Source organism: Canis lupus, chromosome 13, assembly GCF_048164855.1.
Source record: "Canis lupus baileyi chromosome 13, mCanLup2.hap1, whole genome shotgun sequence".
Lineage (NCBI taxonomy): Eukaryota > Metazoa > Chordata > Mammalia > Carnivora > Canidae > Canis > Canis lupus.
The window spans coordinates 45,072,281-45,089,127 of NC_132850.1; the positions used below are offsets into that span (position 1 = coordinate 45,072,281).

Below are 16,847 nucleotides of genomic sequence, written 5' to 3' on the forward strand. Positions count from 1 at the left end.
CAAAGGCAGGCGCCAAACCGCTGCGCCACCCAGGGATCCCCATGGATGCATTTCTAACAATTAACAATTTAGGTTAATCTTGGCTTTTTTGTTTTGTTTTGTTTTTCTCTAATAGCCAGTACTATCTGGCATATATCTCTTAGCTCATTAATGGATGTGTATGGAGTGCAAGTGCATTAAAATACATGATTCTAATATTATGTAGCTTTTTTACCTAAGTCCAAGTTGTTTTATTTTTTTGTGTGTGTGTACTTATGACAGGTTGCCTATCCCTCGTCCAGGTGAAGTTTTGGGATTAGTTGGAACTAATGGAATTGGAAAGTCAACTGCTTTAAAAATTTTAGCAGGAAAGCAAAAGCCAAACCTTGGAAAATATGACGTATGTATACCACCTTATGAAAATGAATACTTAGGTCAGTTTTATGAGACTTTGAAGGAGAGTATATAATTTTTTTAATGTTCTTACTTTCAACATTAGTAATTAATGCTGAGAAACTATATATAGATTAAACTTCTTTTTAACTAGGATCTGTTAATGCCACTTAACTGACAAATCTGAGTTTCCTTAAACTATTTTAGAAGTTTTAAAGTACAGATGATTCTATTTGGATATAGAATTGGCCCCTTGAACAATGCAGGTGTTCGAGCTGCTGACACCCTCACGTACAGTAAAAAATTTGTATATAACTTGACTTCCCAAAAACTTAACTATTAATAGTCTACTGTTGACCAAAAGCTTTAGCAAGAACATAAACAGTTACATATTTTGTGTATTATGTATTGTATCCTTACAGTAAAGTAAGCTGAAGAAAAGATAATGTTACAGAGTAAATCCTAAGGAAGAAAAAATATGTTTACAGTACTTGAATTAAAAAAACAATTTACCCATGTTGTTCAGGACTTCAACTGTAGAAGTCATCTTTTTTTGCATTATTATGTATTGTTAAATTCAGATCATTGTATTTCTAGGATCCACCTGATTGGCAAGAAATTTTGACTTACTTCCGTGGATCGGAATTGCAAAATTATTTTACCAAGATTCTAGAAGATGACTTAAAAGCCATTATCAAACCTCAGTATGTAGACCAGATTCCAAAGGCTGCAAAGGTCAGTTGCTCTTTAAGAGGAAATTTATATATTATAGGTATTTGTGGAGGTGTATTAAACTAAACTTGTTTTCCTTTGTAACTCATTTTAATATTGAAGAAAAGTAGTAGTTAACTATTTCTGGTATATTATGACAGGGGACAGTGGGGTCTATTTTGGACCGAAAGGATGAAACAAAGACACAAGCAATTGTATGTCAGCAGCTTGGTAAGTTGAACCTGAACTTGATTCAATTGGCCCTGAACTTGACTTATAAAGACGGACACCTTTTTTATGGATTGCTGAAATAAATGGGAAAATCTCTAATTGTTGTATTTAAGTTCTGTGTTAACACGATATTTCAACTGAAATATCATTCACACCCAGAATGATTTTGCCTAGAAGAGGTAAAATAAAACAACATTGAACACAATGCCTCTATGTTCTTTGTAGATTTAACCCATCTAAAAGAACGAAATGTTGAAGATCTTTCAGGAGGAGAGTTGCAGAGATTTGCTTGTGCTGTCGTTTGCATACAGAAAGCTGATATGTAGGTTGTTTTATACCTTTTGTATATCATAATCCTTATGTTAGAGTCTTCATTTGTAATACTGCTAATAAAGCAGTGCATTTGAGAGAAATTAAAAAGAAATAATATCTGAGGTTCTGCTTTTGAGGTAAGATATGGAAACAGTTGTCCACATTTCAATTCTGGCATCCAATGGACTTTTCCACAAAATATTCTATAATTCTGTGCAATGCCCTCCTTTTCAAAAACTCTTACTTGTTTTAATGCAACTGACATCAGCTAACAAAGAGAAACATCCCTAAATTACGTCAGACTATATTGGAATATTTTTCATGAGGAGATAATAATTTGTAAGTTACCCTAAGCTGAGAGTCTCTCCCCAGACTTGATATGCAGCTCTGCTTCCAAAATTTTTTTTCTTCTTTTTAATTCTGAACAGAATACAGAAGTTCTTACCCTTAGGCAATGGGCTCCTCATGAGTGTAAGAGGAGATTATTGTTTTGGTTAAGTCAGAAACTGTGTTACAGGGATTTAAAATATCACGTAAGAGAAAATTATATTTGTCTTGCAAATTACTATATTTGCTTTTCTTTTTCATAGTTTCATGTTTGATGAACCTTCTAGTTACCTAGATGTCAAGCAGCGTTTAAAGGCTGCTATCACTATACGATCTCTAATAAATCCAGATAGGTAAGTACAGATTTGGTATATATCTATATTATTTGTTTGGGAGTTTTACACAAACTTCTGGAGATTAAACACTGGGATCATCAATGTCCTATACATATGTATGTTTTCTATTTTGGTTATTTAGAGCAAGCAGTTAAAATTACTATCTTCTATCTAGAATAGAGGTTCTTAATACAAGATTTACTTACTACCATGCCTGTGTCCAGGTAATACTCTGGGGATACTCTGAAATGATACGAAAGTTTTGGCATCTATGTATTGATTTCTGGAAGGCAGATCCTTAGCTTTTACCAGATCCTCAAGTGGATATGTCACTCGAACACACAAAATTTAGAACATTATAAGGATCACCAGAGTAATTCTGGTTGTTCAGGGTGTTACTGAACTCCAGACATCTCTTAACCTGTTAAATAATCACAGCCACCCTGTGTTTATGGGGTGCTTTTGTAATTTGTAGAATTTTTAAATCCATTCTTTTATTTGAGCCTCATAGTCTTTAGGTAGTATTCCCATTTTGTAGATGAAGAAGTTTAAGGTCAGAAAAAGTAGTTATCTGTTCTAGGTTACAAATCTACTGCATGGCAGAGCTATAGCCAAAACCCACGGATCATGTTGTATGTAGCATTTTCTATGCCCCTCCTTAGTAACTGATTTAATGCATAGCATTTAATGCATAGCCAAAATAATAAGAATGTAGGAGAAATCCCTAGGGATCAAAACCAAAGAGAAAACTATACATTAAAGAGAAAAGACCAGGAAACAGATTTTTCTGGGGGATATTATTCATCTGTAATGGGTCTGGGGCTTTAACAACCACTTGTGAGCAGAATACAAAGCCTTATATTTGATTATCACATACAAAATGCCAGGACTCTCAAATAACTGTTTTCTCAGCAAAAGGCAAGCATGTGAAGATGTCAAGAGTGGAGGGATGGCTCCCCTTCAAATATATTCATTTATTATAAGCTTACATGGATATGGAATTAAAATTTATAAATTTATATAAACGGGAATCTAAACTCTTCACGGTAAGAAAGTAATAAAAAGAGGGTCCTAGAATCATTAGTCCTATGATACCTAGCAGAAGCAAATATAAAAGCACTCTGCAGAGATAACACCTTTAACCCTGGTCACACGATTCCCACAAGAAAAACTCATGATCCAAATGATGAGGAAACCTTCTGCAAATGAATCAGTATACACAACAGACAACAGGATTAGACCTTCAGGAATGTCTCAGGTGACATTCTCAAAGAAACGGCAAAATAATAGTATCTAAAATAAAAACAAAAGGATACAAAATTCTAAGAATATGGTACCACAAAAAGGCAATAGGTAAGTGTTCAAAAACCCAAACAGCTTTAGAAAGTATAGCTGTGACATTAGAAATTCACTGGACAGCTTGGGCAGGTTAAGGACAGTAGAAAAGAAAAAAGAAAGAAAAAAAAAAGGACAGTAGAAAAGAGCATTAGAAACCTGAAAAGTGGCCAGCCCCAGTGGACAGCCCCAGTGGTCCAGCGGTTTAGCACCACCTTCAGCCTGGGGTGTGATCGTGGAGACCCGGGATTGAGTTCCACGTCAGGCTCCCTGCATGGAGCCTGCTTCTCCTTTTGTCTGTGTCTCTGCCTGTCTCTCTTTGTGTCTGTCATGAATAAATAAGTAAAATCTTAAAAAGAAAAAAAAGAAAAACCTGAAAACTTGATTTGTGTAAATTACCAGAATGCAGCAGAGATTGAAATTGAACTCAGATTGAGTGCAGAAGGGAAGTTTAGAGAATAGAATGAGGAGAAATTTACATATATTTTAATAGGGGTCTGAAAAATAAAGCCCTGACAAGGCTGAGAAGTTTTCTGAAGTGAAAAATTTGACTCCTTAGATTCTTAAAGGAAATAGTGATCCACATATATACTTTTTTTTAAAGATTTTATTTATTTATTTATTCATGAGAGACACAGAGAGAGAGAGAGAGAGAGGCAGAAACACAGGCAGAGGGAGAAGCAGGCTTCCTGCATTGTTTCTGCCTCTCTCTCTCTCTCTCTGTGTGTCTCTCATGAATAAATAAATAAAATCTTTAAAGAAAAAAAAAAGAAACTTAAAATATCCGTGATAAAGACACAATCTTAGTTGAGCCAAATATTTTTACTTCATATATAGGCCTGGGCATTATGATAGACTCTTTGAAGAATATAAGAATATATTCAAAGACTTCATAATCTGGTAAAGAGAAGAATATACAAGCAGTCAAGTCAGTATTTCCCAACCTTACTCCCTTTTTATAAAATATTTTTATGTTCCCTTATTATGAAAGTCACAGATAACATCTACTTACACACATTTTTTTTTTTTTTTTTAATAAAGAACTAAAAGGAAAGTAATTTACAACCAGGTGACATAATCTTACTATGTAAAATGTTCAGGGAGTGTCCAGGTGGCTCAGTCAGTTAAGCATCAGACTGTTGTGTTGGTTTCAGCTCAGGTCATGATTTCAGAGTCATAGGTAGGATTGAGGCCCACATCAAGCTACACACTAAGCACAGAGTCTGCTAAGATTCTCTCCATCTCCCCCATTCCAACTCTCACATGCACGTACTCTCTCTACAATAATATGAATAAATCTTTAAAAATAAAATATTCAGGCAGCCTGGGTGGCTCAGCGATTTAGCGCCGCCTTCAGTCCAGGGTGTGATCCTGGAGACCCGGAATCGAGTCCCATGTCAGGCTTCCTGCATGGAGCCTGTTTCTCCCTCTGCCTGTGTCTCTGCTTCTCTCTCTCTCTCTCTCTGTCTCTCATGAATAAATAAAATCTTTTAAAAAATAAATAAAAATAAAAAATGTTCAGGCAAATCACTACGAATTCTGTATTTTGAGAGATTGTAATAGGGATAACATGTCAAAACAGATTGACAAAGAAAATGAGTTAGACGTTTTTACAACTGTTTTGCGTCTTATTTATAGATAAAGGGTTAAAATGATCTCTTTGTAAGTGATACAGTTATAAAAAAAAACAAGTATAGGCATCCTGAAATTCTGTGACATGTCAAGGCAATGTTCAGTCTTGATGCTATAAAAAGATTTTGAAGAGCATATCCTTAAAATAAAGAAATAGAGAATAGATTGTAGAAAGGACACTAATACACAAGATTTTTTAGCATTTGACCTCTAAGGACATCTTTGGTAAGATAAAAAACCAATAGGTGACTCAAAACGAATCATACGAATTTCACAGCATAGATTTCTCATCATGCAGCAGTTCCTCAGAAGATACAGTGGCTCACCTAAATTGTTTTTTACATTTTGGAATTCTGTGTAAGCTCCATTTAAAAGTAGCAATATCAGAAGGTTTGACCTGGTTTTTTTCCCTTTTCAAAGCTAATTAAAAGCCCCTAAATGGTATACTATGCTGCCTTATACTGAGTCTTGAAGATTTTAATGGTAAAAAGAAATAGTTATTCCAGATAATGGAACATTGCCAACAAAGACACCAAGGCAAGGATGAGTATTGGCTCACTTGAGTGATTTGCTGTTGTTGTTTTTTTGGGGGTTTTGTTGTTGTTGTTGTTTTCTTAAGATTTTATTTATTTATGAGAGAGAGGGGCAGAAACATAGGCAGAGGGAGAGGCAGGCTCTGTGCAGGGAACCCGATGCGGAACTCGATCCCAGGACTCGATCCCGGGACTCCAGGATCATGCCCTGAGCCGAAGGCAGATACTCAACCATTGAGCCACCCAGGCGTCCCTGATTTGCCGTTTTAATTGATGCTTCTTCAGTATGGTAGAAAACATTTCCTCTTAATATTTTCTTTTCATAATTAGACTTGCCCTTATTTTTTTTTTCCTTTTACCACCTGATACCTAAATTGCTGTGATACCTTCCTTTAAAAAGTCTATGGTTCTTTCTTCTTGCCAGAGTAGTCTTTCTGAAGTGATATTTTTTCTTATTTTTCTCTTATTTTAGAACTGTGCTGTACCCTCTAGCCATACGTTGCTATTTTAATTTTAATTGAAATAAAGATTTATTCCTTCAGTCAGACTTACCCACATTCCACGTGTTCCACATCCCAAGGAGCTACTTGCTACCATATATGGACACTAGAACATTTTCACAACCATAGAAGGTTCTACTGGACAATGCTATTTAAGAACCTACCATTAAAAAAAAAAAGAACCTACCATTTTCCTTCATTGTCAGCATAAGTCCAAGTTCTTTTGTCATTCAACAGCTTTGTTAAACATATTCTTAGTACATATCACAAGATTAAAAGCCATAGAGGTGCTAAATGTGTTATATAGTCTAACTTCATAAAATTGAGGAACAGGTTATAGAAGTACTCAAAAATAATAAAATCCAAGTATCTTTTCATAGTTACAGGGGGTCAAGTGTTTGGGAAAGTTGATTTGCGTATTAGGAGGAGTGTTCTATAGGTTGAAATTGTGATGGATCTTAAAAGTGTTGAGTAAGATTTCAGCAGGTGAGGATTTAGACAGGAGACCATTTAGGAGAAGGAACAATCCCTTAGACACAGGGAAATGGAAAAGTGGATTATTCAGGAAACAATGAAAGATCCATTTTTCAGTGTATCTTAGATATTCATGAAGAAAAATAGTACCTGAAGTTTTGGAAAGTCTTGAAAGAAAGTCTCAGGATGTTAGTTTATTTGCAACTGAGAGCCATATCTGGGAACCTGAAAAAGATGAGGTTTGTTAAAAGTCTATAGCAATATTGAAAGAAATCTGAGAGCCTGAACTAGAATCTAGGCAGAAAAGGAAAGGATGAAATAAATACACATGTTGAGAAATTCGAGTTGACAGACTTGACAATTTAAGCAGTATATCATTGGGAATAAAATTAGCTTTTTTAACAGGAGTGATGATTCCATTAATACAAATATGGAGATTTTTTATTTGTATAGGAAACTAAGTTGGAATTTGAGGTGTCTGTAGGACATTGCTTTTTTAACATTTTGAACCAACTTGAATAGGAATAAAGTGCTACATAAAAGTGTCATAACTTTTGTTTGCCTGATATTTGTACCATAGCAATACTGTGTTCTTACCACTTCAAAAGTCATGTCATAATCTCCCACTTATAAAGTACTTCAGTACACACCTGTTTCCTTTCTGATCTTCACTGGATTTTATATCTAAACATATTTGGCTGTGTAGGTTTTTTGGTAATGTTTCATGTCTATTCAGTTTTTTCCCGAGATAAATTGAAAATTCCCAGATTAAGTGTTCCGTTGTGTTCTCTATATCCCCTACTACAGCTGACATACAGGACAGGACAACTAGAAAGGCTTAATGTATAGGATGAATAGCATAATAAAGAGTTTAGGCTACATCAGATTAAAAAAACCTATTGTAATTGTTTCTGCTTGGTAAAGTGTATTTTAAAATGTGTTCTTGATTGACAAAACACATTTATTTCACGTATTCATAAGTTGTTTCCTGTTAATTTTTTCCTCTTCCTTTTAGTGTAGGAAAACAATTTGAAACAAAAGACTGATAATGAGTCTTACTTTAAAGAATATGTTTTAAGGCTTTGTTTAATACGGTCTCTACATTTATTTTTTTTTAACGTTTCTATATTCCTTGACATTTACACTGTTCTGTGTAAGAGTTTAAATTGTAATTAAATATAATTTTAATTTCATTATGTTATGTTACATTTAAAAATAAAAATCTATATTGATTTGCAGATATATCATTGTGGTGGAGCATGATCTAAGTGTATTAGACTATCTCTCTGACTTCATCTGCTGTTTATATGGCGTACCAAGTGCTTATGGTGTTGTCACTATGCCTTTTAGTGTAAGAGAAGGTAACTTGAAAAACTATTTCCACAATGCTGTATTCTCTTTCACTCTAATGCTTAGAAAATGTATTATTGTTGATATTAAGTAGTTACATGTTGCTCTGATATTTATCTAAAACTCCGATCTGCCAAACCGCTGAGCCACCACCCAGGGATCCCCTTAATGGAATTTAATCACTCAACAGAATGTATATATAGGAGGTTATAGCCATCGGTTGTTATTCAAAACATTTCATGTTGGAGAATTTTCAATTGGAAGGGGTAGAAATGCTTTTTCAATTTCACTCTTTGCGATCTTAAAATTTTTATTAGATTTTGGCTTCGATAGCATCATTATAGTATTTGTCATCTTTATCTTTGAAAGGCCAATACCAGTAGTAAAACTCCTATAATTGATTTAGTGCTCATCTTGGTTTCATGTTTCAAATTTATCTGTAATCTAGATCTTAAGTTTGTAGTAGATTGTCTAAAAACTTCATAAGATAGTTTAATAAGCATATTAAAATATGAAAGTTTAGTAAGTAATCAAGTCTAAATAGCTTAGTAAGTTTAATAAGTAATCAAGTCTAATTAAATAGCTTAGTAAGTGTATTTTCATTTATTTCGTCTACTTTCAGGAAAGAGGGATTCTCTGGCCTCTCTTTTCCATGTCTCTTATCTACCTAATAAGTTAGGCAAAAAATAATAATAATAATCTACCACTAAATGGCTCTGGAAACAAATGTCAGTGCATTCTCTACCTGGTATGCCTTTTTCCTTTTAATTTTTTTGCATTTCCTTCCATTGATTCTCTCCTTTTTTACTTTATACTTCATCTCTCCAGCTGTGCCTTCAGCTGACAATCTAGAACAATTAGGAACATCCAAAAGGACTACCTAGTTCATACTTTGAAAAAATACCATATTTTAGAAGAATAATTATTTGTGTTGTCTTCAGATTGGGCAGGCTCCCTTTTTTTTTTTGAAAGCAGTCTCTTCAAAGAGATCATTTCTGATATACCTAAGAAGCTTTTGGAAAAAGACATTTATATTGTGTCATACACTTGCATAAAAAGGCAGTGGTAGCTTTTCAGTTTATAAAGAATACATAAAATGTTTATGTTAAGATAATAGAATTGCTATCACCTACTTGTACATTTGAGATAAATAGATGCATATGTTAAGGAAAAAGTTGTGAGATTGCCCAGTTTTCTTTCCAGTAGTCTTAAGAGATGATAACAGGAACAATTATTAAATTTTTTGTTCTTCTCAATTAGCAAGCATTTGTTGAGTACCTACTCTATAGCATTTGGTAGGTCCAGAATTGCACTGATAATGATGTAGGCTGCTGGCATTCACTCTTCACAGTACTAGTTAGAAATGCCATGTCTAAAAGCTGTATCATTTAAGAAATGGTTCCTGGTGAAGTTTTTGAGGTTCCTCATCTGTTAAAATAATTCAGGTAAACTGAGCTTACTTTCTGCTTCCCATTAATGTACTGAAATTAATGTGACACATATATGTAAAGGCTCTCCTTGAACTGTAAAGGCAGTTATACCTTGAACTATTTTAAATTGACAAACACAGTAGAAATGGAAGGACTGGTTTGTTAATGGTTTTTTTGCACAGTCACACTTTTCTGAGCCTCATTCCCTTACCTGATGAATTAGGTATCTGGATTAAATAGCCACTAAGGTTTCCTTCAAGTTTATGTTCCTATTTAATTTTTGGTTTTAATTTTTTTAACCTCCTATTTGTAATTTTTAAATAGCTGTAAGTTAAAAAAAAATATGCTGTTTTTGGCAGAATAAGTTTGTCTATTCATTTGTTCTTTCCACAAATAATGAATATCTGTGTTCTAGGCTGAGGCTGTAGACCCCCTGATATGGCTCTCAATTCCAAAGGAGACGAGTAGCATCCTTAGGCTTTCTTTTAAGACCTTGGCCAGGCTTGAGCTTTTTTTTACTATCTTAAATATAGGAAACACTGAAAACATCTTTTCATTTTTCCCAAATAATCCACTTTTTCATTTCTGCATCTGCCATTGTGGATCTTAGCAGTTTTAGTATAGAGGGATTATCATGTATGTTTTCTTTCAGTTACTAAAGTCTGTTTAGATAATGATGTTTATTTTTGTATAGGGAAGCCAAAAAATATTAAATGAGGTCAGTTTATTCCTATAAATGTATTACAAACCTGCAAAATTAATCTGAAAAAAATGGAATATATATTATGACTTCAGTTTGTGATACCTAGCTCTCATGTGAAAATGCATACTCCTAAAAAAATTATTCCTCGAACTATCATTTTATGTCGCTCTGAAAAGATCCCATTTTTACCTTTGTCATTTTTTCAGAAAAATTGTAAGTTTTGATTTTAAAATACAGAAATGGCACCATATTCTTTTGCGTAAAACCTGATGGAAAAAATCTTATAAAAATCACATTAAAAATCATATCATATTGAAAAGTTATTGCTTTGTGTATGTAGGCACATATATTTGCAAAAGTTATTTCAACTTGAATTAGATACCTAAAACACCAATGTTGTCATTGCATGCTACCACAAATCCACAGAAATTTGAAATCTATGCTTAGATTGCTCTCAAAATAATTTCTTGCTGTGGAGAAAGACTGGTCTTTAATTGATCTTTACTAATCTTTTGTCAATGACTTTCCACCAGGCATAAACATTTTTTTGGATGGCTACGTTCCAACAGAAAACTTGAGATTCAGAGATGCCTCACTTGTTTTTAAAGTGGCTGAGACAGCAAATGAGGAAGAAGTTAAAAAGATGTGTATGTATAAATATCCTGGAATGAAGAAAAAGATGGGAGAGTTTGAGCTAGCAATTGTAGCTGGAGAATTTACAGATTCTGAAATCATGGTGATGTTGGGGGAAAATGGTAAGTTTTCCTTTATTACATTTGAAAGTCTCTTCTGGGGGATCCCTGGGTGGCGCAGCGGTTTGGCGCCTGCCTTTGGCCCGGGGCGCGATCCTGGAGACCCGGGATCGAATCCCACATCGGGCTTCCGGTGCATGGAGCCTGCCTCCCTCTGCCTGTGTCTCTGCCTCTCTCTCTCTCTCTGTGACAATCATAAATAAATAAAAATTTAAAAAAGAAAAAAAAAAAGAGTCTCTTCTGTTTATCCAATAACTTAGTTATTCCATGAAAACTTTGACTCAGATGTAGGTCTGGGAGCTAGAATGAATGAATCCTCACATTTTGTGACAGTGTATGATTTCCTGTTATTGCCATTCAGTCAAGTATATCTTTTGTTTCATAATCTGGGGTGAAAATAAGATTTTTTTTTTCTAAACTAGTTTTTCTTTATATAAATTGATACGGCATTTATTCGTTTTAGAAAAAACGGATGAGAAAGGGAAGGATAAGTTAGGTAATGCAAAAACAATCCAGTTTAATTTTTTTTTCTTGCATTTCTCCATTTGCGCTCTCATTATTTTAAATTCAGGCTAGTCTGTCTTTGTAAATAGTTCTATTACCTGAATTTTCAATATTAGATTGCTGTAATAAACAGCTATGAGTTGAATTTGAGTACCAAATGACTGGTATTGCTTTCAAGATTTAAAAAAAAAAAAAAAGATTTTAATTCTATGCTTAGAGCTTATTAAATCTATAGAAATTCCCTAGGAAGATTTTACAATGTAACAGGCTTTAGCTTAATGGAAGAATTTTGAACTGGGTTGCATTTGACTTAAATATTTCATGTAAACGGACTTTATAAGGATGGCATCAATTGGAACAGTACTATATTACTCAACAATAAATTGTATTGGTATTTTAGCTAACTAAGTGTTCTAAAAGCTAACCCAAGATTTGTATTTTATAGACCTACCTTTATTTTAAAGTGGTTATTAATAAGATTTATTATTCTTTACTATTCCTAATTAGTTTCAAATGATACTTCAGAGGTGAACTATGAAAGTTTTAAGTATTTTTCTGTATAACTTTTAAAATTTAGTAGTGTCAGTGTGTATCTCTAAAACTAATTTTTAGTAGTGCACATAGTGATTTCCTGTAAATGTGAAACATCTTTCAAGTTCATTTGTTGTATATCGTGTTGGCAGGTACTGGCAAAACGACATTTATCAGAATGCTTGCTGGAAGACTTAAACCTGATGAAGGAGGTACTGTTGTATGTTGTTGAATGTTTTTACTCTGTCCCATATAGGAAACTTTGAATATAATGAGTAATTTCCACTGTCTTCTTTATTTGCATTATTTTGCAGGCGAAGTACCTGTTCTAAATGTCAGTTATAAGCCACAGAAAATCAGTCCCAAATCAACTGTGAGTTATTATTCTGTTACTTGGTTATTAAAATGAAAGTTTATACACATAACACACAAAGCACACGTGTAGCTTTAATCTTTCACCGTATCAAAATTCTTCTCCAAATTAGTTTCTGTATAGTTTTACCAAAAGTGGCTAAGGAAGAGTATTAAGATGTCAGTCCTTGATTCATTTCCAGTGTTAGGAAATGCCTTTAACTTTATTCACCATCTTTTTCCAAAACAGAAACCTAAGGAGGGGGCACCTGGCTGGCTCAAGTTGTTGGAGCTTGTGACTGTTTATCTTGGGGTCTTAAGTTCAAGCCTTATGTTGGGTGTAGAGCTTACTTTAAAAAAAAGAGGGGGGGGGATCCCTGGGTGGCGCAGCGGTTTGGCGACTGCCTTTGGCCCAGGGCACGATCCTGGAGACCCGGGATCGAATCCCACATCGGGCTCCCGGCCTGCTTCTCCCTCTGCCTCTCTCTCTCTGTGACTATCATAAATAAATAAAAATTTTAAAAAAAATTATAAAAAAAAAACCATCAGCAACAACTTAATGTGTTTTGTGCTGCAGATAACACCAGCAAAAAAAAGTAAAAGGCCACGTACAAGACAGAATACATTTGCAAATTATTTAATAATTGCTTATCTCTAGAATATACAAAGAACAGTTACAACTCTGTTTAAAAACAGGCAAAGGATTTGAATAGATTTTTTTTTCAAAGAAAATGTACAAATGGCCAAATAAGCACATGTAAAGATGCTCAGCACCATTAGTCATTAGGGAAATGCAAATCAGAACTACAGTGAGATTTTGTACACCCACTAGGATGACTTTAAAAAGTAGTAACAAGTATTGGTGTGGATGTGGATAAATTGGAACCTCCTATTGCTGATGGGAATGTAAAATGGTAGAGCCAATAAAAAAAAAACCTGTCAGTTCCTTGTATGGTTAACATAGAGTTACATATGAACCGCATTTCCACTCCTAGATACATACCAAGGAGAAATGAAGACCTGTCTCAGAGCACAAATTTGACACAAATGTGTTATTCATAATAGCCAGAAAGTGGAAGAAAACAAACTCAATGTCCATCAACTGGTAAATTGATAACACAGTATGGTATATCAATGAAATTGAATGCCATCGGTCATTAAAAATACTGATAAATGTTAAAATATGAACCTTTAAAACATTAGGAAGTTAACCTCCTTTGGTTCTAGAAGTGTTGTAATAAATTTCTTAACTATAGTATTTGCCCTTAGTACCACTTTATTCACCTATATGAGATAGCTTAGCTTAAAATAAAAGTTTTATTATTGACCCTTTGTATAAGCTTAGCTTTTAAGTTCTGACTCTGCCCTCCTTAAATATCAAGCAAAAGACATCTTAAGTTCTTCACTGTTACATTATGCATTTTGTTATCTTACTCATTGCCAAAGAGAAATTGATAACCACACTGACCTTGAGAATTATTCCTAGTCTCAAATGATATCTTTCTTGAAACAGTCATCATTTACTACTTTTAGAGTTAAGTTGTTTTTTTTTGTTTGTTTTTTTTTTTACTTATTGGACATGATGGGTTTTTTAATATAAAAATTTCAGAACATGCCACAGACAATAAGCATAAAAATACTATCCTATCTGTGGGTGGCAAATTCATCTATTTTTGCTCTGGAGCTTAACTTTGTCAAGATTCATAATTAGGGGAGTTCTGTACTGAAATAAAATTTCAATACTTTTTTTTTTCACTAACCACAGGGAAGTGTTCGACAGTTGCTACATGAAAAGATAAGAGATGCTTACACTCATCCACAATTTGTGACTGATGTAATGAAGCCTCTACAAATTGAGAACATCATCGATCAAGAAGTACATATTCTGATTTTTGTCATTTTATTATTTAAACTTTGGGTGGCTCTACATAGTTCACTAAAATTCTTCTCCAAATAGGGATCCCTGGGTGGCTCAGCGGGTTTGGTGTCTGCCTTCGGCCGAGGGCATAATCCTGGAGTCCCGGGATCGGGTCCTGCGTTGGGCTCCCTACGTGGAGCCTGCTTCTCCCTCTGCCTGTGTCTCTGCCTCTGTCTCTCTCTCTCTCTCTGTGTCTCATGAATAAATAAATAAAATCTTTAAAAAATAATAAACACACTTCAAATAGGTGCAGACGTTATCTGGTGGTGAACTGCAGCGAGTGGCTTTAGCACTTTGTTTGGGCAAGCCTGCTGATGTCTATTTAATTGATGAACCATCTGCATATTTGGATTCTGAGCAAAGATTGATGGCAGCTCGAGTTGTCAAACGGTAATGTATTGCTTTTAATTATGTGTACCAGTATGCAATCGTGCTTAATACAGCATTTGAATATTTGATAATATAAAACTGGAAACATTTTCAAAATCATATATTTTAGTTTCATACTCCATGCTAAGAAGACAGCCTTTGTTGTGGAACATGACTTCATTATGGCCACCTATCTAGCAGATCGAGTCATCGTTTTTGATGGTATTCCATCTAAGAACACAGTTGCAAACAGGTAAAACTATCTTCTGAAACATTCAGAAGTCCTTATAAGTTCTAACTCCTTATAAGTTCTAACAATCAGAAAATTATTAGTCAAAACTTCGCAATAAGCTTATAAACATTAATGATACCATTTTATTTTTAAAGGAAAGAAGTAGCCAGAAATTCTAGGAATGATTGTGTGACTCACAGGATTATTAATGTTGAATACTAGAAGGGACTGGGTAGACTAGTGTTCAGACTGTAGTATAGAACTCCTGACCCAGGGGAATAAGCATGCAGAGATCTGGGCTGCTTGCCTTTTCTTCCAAGTTAACTTTTGTCTGCTTAATTATTTGGATTTTCAAAACAGGTTAGGATTTTGATTCCCTGGAAACCACTGATGTTATATATAGCAGATAAAACAGGATGCACATAGGTTACATGATTTGCCCAACTTAGACTGCTAGTGGTAATGTTCACAGTGGACCCCAAATATCTGGTATTGATCTATAGCAGAGTCAAAATGAATGATTTTACTGTTCCCCTTTTTTTCTCTAATTTTACCTTATTGGCTTGATAGCACTTGTGATATAGAGAAGCCTAACATGTAAATCAGTTTATGAGAAATTTCTTAAACTTTTTAGCGTTAGAACCTTACATTAGGTTGAAACATACGGAATTACTGAAATGCAGCCGTCTTTTTCTTGTCAAAATAGCAATTGCATGTGAGTCCAACCTGTTTTCTGATAATAGGGAGGAATGGAATTCCTATTTGAATAATTCATCCAAAAAATAAAGAACTTTACTGAGCTTCTTCCCAAAATTCCTTTGTTTTCATTTTAAATTTACTTACCAATTGAGAATTAACATATTTCTTTGAGAGGGAAGTTTTTTGAACTGTATAATAGCTTACTTGAATAACAGTTCTTTGTATTTATAAAAATGCTTAAAATGTTCCACAGGTTTGTTACCGTTTAGTATGATGTAAGAATTAGTTTGGGTTAAAAAAAGATGGATTAAGCATGGAAATAGAAAAAAGAGTTATGAGTACAATCCATAGTGCTGTACATAGTCCCTCCAGTGCAAAATGTCTGATGTTAATGTTACTTTTGTCTATTAAATTTTTTCTTCTTCCCTGAAAATGTCAGATTAGAAATTCTGTAATCTCCTAATTAATGATCTTTCGTTTTTCTAAACTAGTATTTCTTAAATGTTTCTTTTTCCAAATCAGAAACATAGTTTAAACTGGGTTTCTTTTACCCAAAAATAATATAGCCAAATAGTCCAAGCAAAGACCCTTCTGAACATAGAATTTATGATTGTACTATTATCTAGATGACTTATGATTGGGGAATTTCAAGGAACAGTGCTGCTTAATACTCTTCATTCCAAAATGTAGTTAAATTTATGGGGTAAATTTTAATCACAGTTAACCTTATTTTTCCTCTAGTCCTCAGACTCTTCTGGCTGGCATGAATAAATTTTTGTCTCAGCTTGAAATTACATTCAGAAGAGATCCAAACAACTATAGGCCAAGAATAAACAAACTGAATTCAATTAAGGTAGGTAAAAAAAACTATATTAAAATCAGGAATAATTTCTCGTAATAATTGAAAGGAATATTTCAAACTGGAAGGCTATTTCACAGGAAATTTTGTCATTTCATTCTAAGATTCATATTTTTCACATTACTATCTGATGGCATCCTTCAGTCTGGTAGGCAGTAATTATGTTGTAGTTGCTATTGCTCCATGGACTTAGACGTGTTCATGTTGTCTATGAGTTGTACCCACTGTTGTACTGCCTGTGTTGAGTTTAATTGCCATTTTTAATGTCTTCAGAAAGATTATACTAATTCACTGTTGAAACAAAGCAGTCATTTTTACAAAGACCTTAACCAGTTTCTCTCATCTATTTTTCTTGTGCATACACAAGAGCCAACACCTGATTAAAAT

The 16,847-nt window shown here is 34.0% G+C and overlaps 1 protein-coding gene across 4 annotated transcripts in view; it reads left to right on the forward strand.

The window, feature by feature from the left end:
* ABCE1 (ATP binding cassette subfamily E member 1) overlaps positions 1-16,847 on the forward strand; it is a 32,151-nt gene that overhangs the window by 12,264 nt on the left and 3,040 nt on the right. For all 4 annotated transcript variants that reach the window (XM_072773440.1, XM_072773441.1, XM_072773438.1 and 1 more), the window contains exons 5-17: positions 262-379; positions 970-1,107; positions 1,245-1,314; positions 1,540-1,636; positions 2,217-2,306; positions 8,002-8,123; positions 10,779-11,000; positions 12,185-12,244; positions 12,347-12,405; positions 14,149-14,259; positions 14,549-14,691; positions 14,801-14,923; positions 16,343-16,454. In XM_072773440.1, the coding sequence (XP_072629541.1) occupies positions 262-379; positions 970-1,107; positions 1,245-1,314; positions 1,540-1,636; positions 2,217-2,306; positions 8,002-8,123; positions 10,779-11,000; positions 12,185-12,244; positions 12,347-12,405; positions 14,149-14,259; positions 14,549-14,691; positions 14,801-14,923; positions 16,343-16,454 (1,465 nt within the window). The remainder of the gene's footprint in view (positions 1-261; positions 380-969; positions 1,108-1,244; positions 1,315-1,539; positions 1,637-2,216; positions 2,307-8,001; positions 8,124-10,778; positions 11,001-12,184; positions 12,245-12,346; positions 12,406-14,148; positions 14,260-14,548; positions 14,692-14,800; positions 14,924-16,342; positions 16,455-16,847) is intronic.